The sequence below is a fragment of the Athene cunicularia genome (assembly GCF_003259725.1).
Source record: "Athene cunicularia isolate RWA chromosome 5 unlocalized genomic scaffold, athCun1 chr5_part1, whole genome shotgun sequence".
NCBI classification, from domain to species: Eukaryota; Metazoa; Chordata; class Aves; order Strigiformes; family Strigidae; genus Athene; species Athene cunicularia.
This window is the reverse complement of record NW_020799101.1, coordinates 1,320,154-1,329,522: the sequence shown is the minus strand read 5'-3', so window position 1 is coordinate 1,329,522 and position 9,369 is coordinate 1,320,154. Positions and strand designations below refer to the sequence as shown.

At 51.5% G+C, this 9,369-nt stretch overlaps 1 protein-coding gene across 1 annotated transcript in view; it reads left to right on the top strand.

Annotated features, from left to right (window-relative positions):
• Nucleotides 1–9,369, top strand: part of MIS18BP1 (MIS18 binding protein 1) — a 22,784-nt gene that overhangs the window by 359 nt on the left and 13,056 nt on the right. Inside the window, exons 2-6 of the mRNA XM_026849163.1 lie at nucleotides 5–1,327; nucleotides 4,286–4,411; nucleotides 5,471–5,979; nucleotides 7,433–7,509; nucleotides 9,089–9,219. Of these exons, the coding sequence (XP_026704964.1) occupies nucleotides 5–1,327; nucleotides 4,286–4,411; nucleotides 5,471–5,979; nucleotides 7,433–7,509; nucleotides 9,089–9,219 (2,166 nt within the window). The remainder of the gene's footprint in view (nucleotides 1–4; nucleotides 1,328–4,285; nucleotides 4,412–5,470; nucleotides 5,980–7,432; nucleotides 7,510–9,088; nucleotides 9,220–9,369) is intronic.

Below are 9,369 nucleotides of genomic sequence, written 5' to 3'. Positions count from 1 at the left end.
CGAGCTGGGGAGAACCCGGCCGCCGAGAGCCGAGCTGGGGAGAACCCGGCCGCCGAGAGCCGAGCTGGGGAGAACCCGGCCGCCGAGAGCCGAGCTGGGGAGAACCCGGCCGCCGAGAGCCGAGCTGGGGAGAACCCGGCCGCCGAGAGCCGAGCTGGGGAGAACCCGGCCGCCGAGAGCCGAGCTGGGGAGAACCCGGCCGCCGAGAGCCGAGCTGGGGAGAACCCGGCCGCCGAGAGCCGAGCTGGGGAGAACCCGGCCGCCGAGAGCCGAGCTGGGGAGAACCCGGCCGCCGAGAGCCGAGCTGGGGAGAACCCGGCCGCCGAGAGCCGAGCTGGGGAGAACCCGGCCGCCGAGAGCCGAGCTGGGGAGAACCCGGCCGCCGAGAGCCGAGCTGGGGAGAACCCGGCCGCCGAGAGCCGAGCTGGGGAGAACCCGGCCGCCGAGAGCCGAGCTGGGGAGAACCCGGCCGCCGAGAGCCGAGCTGGGGAGAACCCGGCCGCCGAGAGCCGAGCTGGGGAGAACCCGGCCGCCGAGAGCCGAGCTGGGGAGAACCCGGCCGCCGAGAGCCGAGCTGGGGAGAACCCGGCCGCCGAGAGCCGAGCTGGGGAGAACCCGGCCGCCGAGAGCCGAGCTGGGGAGAACCCGGCCGCCGAGAGCCGAGCTGGGGAGAACCCGGCCGCCGAGAGCCGAGCTGGGGAGAACCCGGCCGCCGAGAGCCGAGCTGGGGAGAACCCGGCCGCCGAGAGCCGAGCTGGGGAGAACCCGGCCGCCGAGAGCCGAGCTGGGGAGAACCCGGCCGCCGAGAGCCGAGCTGGGGAGAACCCGGCCGCCGAGAGCCGAGCTGGGGAGAACCCGGCCGCCGAGAGCCGAGCTGGGGAGAACCCGGCCGCCGAGAGCCGAGCTGGGGAGAACCCGGCCGCCGAGAGCCGAGCTGGGGAGAACCCGGCCGCCGAGAGCCGAGCTGGGGAGAACCCGGCCGCCGAGAGCCGAGCTGGGGAGAACCCGGCCGCCGAGAGCCATGCCGAGGCCCCGGCGGCTGGCGGCGCTGGCCCCGGGCGGTGTCTGAAGCGACGGGCCAGCGAGCTTCCCGCCCACGAGTCCCCGTCTAAAATCTTCCTTCGGATGAAGGCCCGGGCCTTGCGGGGGGAGCAGGGCGCCGGGCTGCCCGCCGGAAAGGCGCCGCCGAGCGCCCGCACCAGGGACCTGATCCTGTCCCCCCCCCTCAATCCCTGGGACCTGCGGCGGAGGCTGAAGAAACCGGTCACAAAGGAGGGCGGGCAGGGACCCGCCGAGGTGCTCGCTGGGTACATCCAGCTGGAAAAAGGTTTGTTCGCTTGATTTTTCTGGGAAGGTTCTCTCGCGTTTAACGTGTAGCTCGGGGTGACTTTCTTCTGCCTTTGGATGATGACTCTTCCAGGCTCTGGAAAAGGCAGCCAGTGCGTGTTCGTAAGTGTAAAAACTATTGGTGCCAGTACTTTCCCCCGGGCGTTTGCGTTGTTTCTTTTTTCTTTATTTTAGGAAAAAACAAGTTTGGATGGATGTTAAGATGTGTCCATAGCACAGCTGATTTCTCTTCCCCTTTCCTTACCTTATAGGAATCCCTCCCATGGTTTTTTTTCCCTTTCTTGCTCAGTCAGGCTTTAACAACTCCCTCTGTTCTGTTTGTGAATGGGATTGACACTTTCAGAGAAAGTTAAAAAGAAGTTAAAAGTTAAAAATAAGTTTTTTTACAAAAATTAAAACTATTACTTTAACTATTCCCCACGATCAATACAGAAATGAGAGGCTGGTGGAAGAATTGTTTGGGTTTTCAAATCTTTTTGGGGTGTTTCCCTGGGCTGCCTGCTCTGATGGCTTTTCCAGTTCATCCTCTGTTTCTGACAGACATAATGGGAATTTGGGAGCGCTGTGCCCCTGCCTGTAAAGCTGCTGTAGCCGAGGGGGAAGGAAGGGCCTTCCTTCTGCCTCCCGAGTATCTCTAAGGGTGACAGATAGTTTAACGAGGAAGGTGTCCCACGGTGCTGCCCTGTTGTTCTCACGCTGCGAGTGCCCAGAGTGGGACACCAACTGAAATACTGCCTGGCTGATCAGAAGGGTTATGCTTCATCACTACGTGTGTTCCTCTTTCAAGTGCAGTACTTGGCAATCCCCTGTAGTAAACTTTTATCCAGTTTTGGGTGGGGGTTAAGACCTGCCTGGTTTGTCTGTGTTCATTTTAAGAGATAACTGCAGGAAACTAGGCAAGGTGCTCAGCCTGTCTTGCCTGGCCAGCAGCATGGGCAGCTGTACACTGCTTTCACTGGGGGATTGTGGAGCTGTTCTCAAAGAACTTGCAGTGGTGGAGGTGGCCCTGCCCTCGTTTTATAGTTAGATGTGAAGAAGTCTTCCTAAATCTCCTGGCTGTAACATAAAACCACTCGTTACTCTCCGTATTTCTGCTGGATACAGTAAAAATGAGATGAAAGTATTATTATGGTGACTGGAAAAAGGGAAGCACTGCCCACATTTTTAAAAAGTAGGAAGGAGAACCCTGGGAACTGCTGACCTGGCAGCCTGACCCCCGTGCCTGGGAAGCTCACGGAGCAGATCCTGGGAGCTGTGCTGAGGGGCACGGGGGACAGGGAGGTGCTTGGGGACAGCCAGTGTGGCTGTGCCAAGGGCGAGTCCTGCCTGAGCAACCTGGGCCCTTCTAGGGTGGAGGGACTGCGTCAGGGGACAAGGGAAGAGCTACGGATATCATCTCGCTGGGCTTCTGTAAGGCCTCTGACACAGTCCTCTGCAGCATCCTTCCCTCTCAGTGGGGTAGACATGGGTTTGATGGGTGGAATGTTCAGGGGTGAGGAGCTGCCTGGATGGCCACACTCAGAGCTGTGGTCAGCAGCTCCATGTCCCAGTGGAGAGCGGTGACGAGCGGCGTCCTCGGGGCTGGGACCAGGACTGTTTAATATCGTCATTAATGACACGGACAGCGGGATCGAGGCCCTTCAGCAAGTTCCCCGCCGACCCCGAGCTGTGTGTGCGGGGACACGCTGAGGGCAGGGATGTGCCATCCCGAGGGACCTGGACGGGCTGGAGAGGGGGGACCTGCAAACCTCGTGGAGTTCCACAAGGCCAAGGGCACGGTCCTGCCCGAGGGTCGGGGCAATCCCCAGCACAGACCCAGCCTGGGCGAGGAGGGGCTGGAGAGCAGCCCCCAGGAGAAGGACTTGGGGGGTTGGAGGGTGGAAACTGCCTGTGAGCCAGCACCGTGCGCTGGCAGCCCAGAAAGGCAACGGTGTGCTGGGCTGCACCCAGAGCAGGGTGGGCACAGGGTGAGGGGGGGGATTCTCCCCCTCTGCCCCGCTCTGGGAGACCCCCCTGCAGGGCTGGGTCCAGCTCTGGGGCACCAACAGCAGAAGGACACGGACCTGCTCCAGAGGGGCCAGAGGAGGCCACGGAGATGCTGGGGGGCTGGAGCCCCCCTGTGAGGACAGGCTGGGAGAGTTGGGGGTTCAGCTGGAGGAGAGAAGGCTCCGGGGAGACCTTAGAGCGGCCCCCCAGGGCTGAAAGGGGGGACGGACTCAGGGGGTGTAGAGATAGGGCAAGGGATGATGTGTTTAAACTCAGAGAGCAGAATTAGATGAGATGTAAGGAAGAAATTCCTCCCTGTGAGGGGGGGGTGAGGCCCTGGCACAGGCTGCCCGGAGAAGCTGTGGCTGCCCCCTCCCTGGAAGGGTTCAAGGCCAGGTTGGACGGGGCTTTGGGCAACCTGGGCTGGGGGAAGGTGGCCCTGCCCGGGGCAGGGGGTGGCACTGGGTGGGCTTTAAGGTCCCTTCTAAACCAAACCATTATGTGATTCTGTTTTTTTAGGAAAGGTGTAAGCTCCTGAAGTGTTCTTTCCTTTCTAACAGCAGATTTCCAAAGCTCAACTTTTACCCTTGCATCATCACATCACAGACCGATAATGACTTTAAATCCAATAGCAAAAGGGGTTGGTACTGGTGCTACTTGTTAGGCCTTACTGCTCTGAGAGATGTCCCATTTGTGGGCACCTGCAAGCTCCTGGTGACTGCTGTGGGTTGGCTTATGCCCACACATGCAGACACACACTTGAGGGTGTTTCTCACTGATGAGAAGGGTAAGGTTGCAGTGCCCAGCCATCTTGGAAAGAGAAGAAAACATGTTGTTGTGTAGTGGAGTTTAATATATTACAGAGTATGTACTTTGCTTCCCCTGCCCCGAACATAAAAATATTTTTCTTGCCCAAATTCTAAGATTTTTGTTTTGTATTACGATTTTCCAGAACTGTTTTGCACTAAGATTCCGGAGAAGCAAGCCATGAAAGCACTACCCATAGACCCTCTTGTACTGGAATCCCCTCAGAAGTTCTTCCTGCGGATAAAGCAGAAATTGCAGCAGCAGCAGAGAGGTACCTGGTGTTGCTCTGGAACACTGTGACAGCCTCCTTCTCTTTGGGGTTTCTGCTCTTGCTTGTCATCTCTCGCATGCTTTGGCAGAGTATCATTCTTCTTCGCGCTCTGCGTGCAGTGGAAAATAGAGGAAGAAACCTGCAAACCTGCCTTTTCAAACCTGGAGATGGCCTTAGGCTTGGTTTATCTATGGTTTGGGGCTGCAGGCTTCTGACCTTGGAGCTTGACATCGCTACTCCTTTTGAGTGTGCTGTCTCCCCTGACAACAAAAGCCATTTGCCTTCAGGCTCCTGATGTGGTTAAGAGTTCTTCCGAGATGAAGGGTAACACCTGGTCATTTGAATGTGAAACTTGGTGGAAAAAATGTCCTAAACCTCTTATTTGCTGTCTCTTTCTTTTGGGTCCCCCTTAGCTTTTAATGAGAAACGGTTTGGTTCCATGAGAAATTCTCTCGTATTTGTTGTTTTCCATGTTGTTACTTGATAGTGACCCTGTCTATGCTTCTGTCCTGTAATTCAGTTTTGAAAATGCGGGTGAAGAAAATGACATGCGCCAGAGTCTTAGTAGTGTTCAACTTCAAACTGAACTTAATTGATCTGAAAACTCAAAACCCAAGGCTACGTGTAGCTCCCAGCAGAGCAGCAGCATGGCCAGAAGTCCAGGTCTTGAAGTCAGGAAGGGTGGAAATATTTGAGATTTTGGGTTTTGTGAAAACAGGTATCTTAATGGATTCTCCTTGCAGAGAAAAATAAGAGAGGAGGAGTGGTAAAGATCCGCTATTAACGGATACGATGTGCATTGGCTTGGTTTGGGGGAAAAGTGGGCTATCTGGAAGTCAGTAAGAGCAGGGGTTTTGATCTGGTGGTGAGGAAAAGCTACTCTGAAGAAATGCAGAGAGTGACTTGCTGTTACCATTAACTGAGACAGGCAGAGCTTTTGCAATTGCGGTGCTAATCAATGCAGCCTCCTTTTACTAAATGCAGCTAACTTTGTGAATGTATTTTGTATTAGTTCTCAAATATCACTAATTTCTTTATATTTTTTTTTTTAATGGGCAGATCCAACCCCTCCAAACCCCATCACGCAGAATATTCCTCCTTCCACAGCTACAGAAAAGCCGTTAAACGAAGCTGCTTTTGCTGAGCAGCTTGGGAATGACCCCCCCGAGCCTGTGGCCTCCAACAGAGAGGATCAGGATAGTTTCTGTGTGGAAGTAATGGATACTGATGATGAAATGCCTCAAAATACAGTGACTAGTTCTGTGAATTTGAACTCCACCCCTTTAAAAAATGGGGGTCAGTTAGAAGAAAGGGAGAGAAATGGAGAAGCAAAATGTACTGAACTTGATCAAGGCGGAAGAGAGTTGCAGCCAGGTGATAAGGAAGCTGCTCATGGGGTGCAAGAGGAACTAGAGACTAATCCCCAGAAGCCCTCACAGTGCTTTTGCAGGGTGATTCTCTCTCCCCCCAGAGTGAACATTCTGAGGAAGCAGAAGCTGACAGAAGGCTGTAAGGTCCATTTGGATAAACCTGGTACAGATCACGTTGCCGGCAAAGCAGACCAAGAGGTGGGAGAACCTAATACTTTAGGGCAGTTGATACATTCCTGTGGGCTGCTTGTAGCTCATAGTTGTGATTTATTTATCTTTTTTCTTGTCAAAAGTAATGAGCGCTCAGAAGAGACTAAATATTACTGTATTAGATCTTACTAATAAACACTTTTCCATCTAAATGATTTTTTTTCCTGTACTCCAAGATGACAATATTCAGGCGAGTTTTTTTTTGTAGGGTTTTTTTGCATAAAAAGGGCTTTTGTTTTAGTGTTTAGCCATGGTATGGGCTGAAAGCATTCTCTACCTGAAGGAGCTTCCTACCCGCTCTCTTTAAGATGTTAATTGCCACATGTTGGTATGATGGACATGAAACAAATTGCTGGCCAGTCCAGCTCTTGGCTGCCTACACAAAGCCAAGGAGGAAGGATCTTTCCTAGCTGTGGGCTGGTTCTAAAGTTAATCCGAATCTGTACAGCAGATGGCGAGGGAAAAGTCTTGGCTTTCCTGCAGAATATCCAAACTTCTGTGGAGTTAAGTGGGACAAGAATCTTTTTCCTAGGAGACTAGTCTGCAGGTCTTATTTTCAGTTCAGTACATGCCAGGAGGTAAAACTTCCTGAATAAATGTGAAGGGAAGGGGTGTATTTGGAGTTTTGCCTTCCTCAGGGATTACCCCAGGGCAGGTGGAACATGCCTTCCCGGGTGGGAGCTTCTTTTGTTCCCTGGAGAAGTCTGGGGGATTGCAGTCCTCTTCAGGTTAAGCAGGTTAATAGTTTCATTCTCCCTCACTGTTGTCAAGCATGTTTGATATGTTTTCCTGCATTTTAAAAAAAACCCAAAACCGTTATGATGAGCCTTGATTTAGATAAGCAATGGGTATCTGTTAATATTGAAGATTTGTAGCTGGGTAGAAGATGCCAGAGGGGATGTTGTTACAGATCTGAGGATGGAGCAGGTGCTGGCACGTGTGCCGGGTCCCCTTCCTCGCTCGGTGTGAACCCGGTGGGGTCAGGGTCAAAAGGCTAACATCCTTTAGATGGAATTTATTCACTGAAGTCCTGAGGGGAAATAGTGATAGTTTCAGATGTTACAAAGTAGTTTTCTGAGCAGCTTTTTTTAAACAGTGGTATGGTTTCACACTGTTTTCCAAACCGCAGCTCAAGCGCAATGGGCTTGCTGGCTGCTCAATGCAAAATGGAGGTCCTGCAGCTGGGTGTGTGTCCCCGCTTGGCAGTATCAGATCTAGTTGTTCTAATACTGTCTAAACTTTAGCAATAACCTAGCTAATATATACAGTTTTTCATGGATAACTTTTTTCTGAACAGTAATAGAAGACTGATCACAAAATGTAAGAGGTATGGTGCAGTCTTGGTATTTTTGTGAGGAGCTTTTTGGGTTTCCTAGAGGCTTTGGCCAGTTGCATAGCTTAGTCTAATTTAAAAATTACTTTTTTTTTTCCCCTATAACAGAAAACTGTCTGCCTAACCAAATGGAGAGTTAAAGTGCTGGATGATAACACTGCAATATGTGTTGAAGGAAAAGAGAAGTAAGAAAAAATGTTGTGATTTAAATGTGATGTAAAACCTGTTGGTGGGCTTTCAGCACCTGAGCTGGGAAGGCTCTTCCATCCTCTCCTGGCTGAGTAACTCCACCTTGGAGACTTATAACCTTGGAATATCTTGGTAGCTGTTGGAAACAGCTCCCCACGCTTCTGCTGCTTTCCTCCCCAGCCACGGGGACGCTCTGCTTGCACCCTAGCCCTTGTCACGGTGCTTACAGCTCTTATCATTATGTTTTGAAACGCAGTTCTCTGCCTAAGCACGCTGAGCCCCTTTGCTTCAGAGCCTGCCACGCTGCTGTGCTGATTCCTGGGGGCTGAGGGGTGCTGGGGTTGCCCCCCTTAGCTGGGCTGAGGTGGCCACGGGAGCTGCACCCTCACAGACCTGACCCGTAGCCTTTGGTAGTACAGAGTGATGCTGCAGTTTCGGCTTCCTTACCAAGGAAGAGTGAATTCCTTCCTGTGTGCAAGAGGCAGATAGAGTGCCTGCATGCAAATTATTCCAAAGTCCAGACCTGAGTCTAGTAGATCCCCTTCCAACTGGTGCTGACTAGTGGTCTTAGGAGCTTCTACATCATTTCACAAAAATCCTGTTTTGTGGCTGCTTTGAGTCAAACTCAGTGCTGTAGTATTTGCTCCTACAGCTGTAGGGTGAACCATGGTGGCAGCTGATCCACCTGAAAACTGTCTCTGTGGGTTTTTTGGTTATGTTTTTGGTCAGCTTGTATTCAAATAGTGACAAGATCAGGAAAACAAGTGTCAAAACAAAGGAGAGGCTTAGCATGCAGTACAGTTGTTTGAAGACAACATGAAAATACACCCTTGGAAAAGAGTATTATACTCCTTTGTGGTTAGTATCTCCTAGCTTACAAAGCGGTGGCAGAGGCTCCATACCCTGTGCTAGGATCTGTAGTAGGAACTGACATTTGTTTCATGGCTGGAACAACTGAGTCCTTAATACTGTTCGGTAGTTTGGTCTGTTGGTTATTGTTGTAAAAGTATATTAAAAAAAACCCAAACAAACAAACACCACCACCCCACCCCTGTAGATTTTTCTACTTTAATGCTTGGGTCTGTTTTTTATTTCTCATGGAGAAGTCCCTTAATTTCTTAACTCCAATTTTTGCACGTGAAGAAGGGCTCCTTCAGTTGTTCTCTTTAAACAGGAAGAGCAGAAATAAATACAATCACAGTGGGGAAAACAAACATTTGACCTGTGTAATGGTAGTTCTGTAGTTTGTGTAATGGTGTCACCGCAGTAATGAGCGGGATGGAGTCCTTTAGTCCATTTTGCTTCTGCAGCTTGGTGTCAGGCTGATGTTCTGTGCCTCACGGCTGCCGTGGCTGGCGTGTTCATTCTGTCTCCTGACCACGTGTTAGATGAGGCCACAACTCTTTCTCTTCCAAGCTAAGAGAAGAAAACCCAGCACAGCCTGCCAGTGTCTATATCTCTCCAAAAATATATAATGCTGCCAGTCTCACATGGAATGTCAGTACTCTAGTTTTGGATCCTTTTTATGGAAATGCTGTTTTATTTCTCTCCTTTGTGTTATCTGTCTTTTCTCAGACACACAAAAGATCTGTTTCGATGTAGTAACGCAGTTACGGAACGCATAGCGCGCAACAAAGTGAAGACGTTGTCTGGCTGTATCTACTTGCTGCAGGGAAAGATAAATTCAGCTTTGATGAGAAATGAAGGTAAGAAGATGATTCTTAATGTAACGTGACCAACCGAGAAGGGCTTTAGATTTATGACTGAACATGCTGCTGAGGTGAACACGTTGTCGTTTCCCGCTAACTGGGCTCAGTGGGTATTCAGCACGTGCTGGGAAGGGACTCCAGCAACCA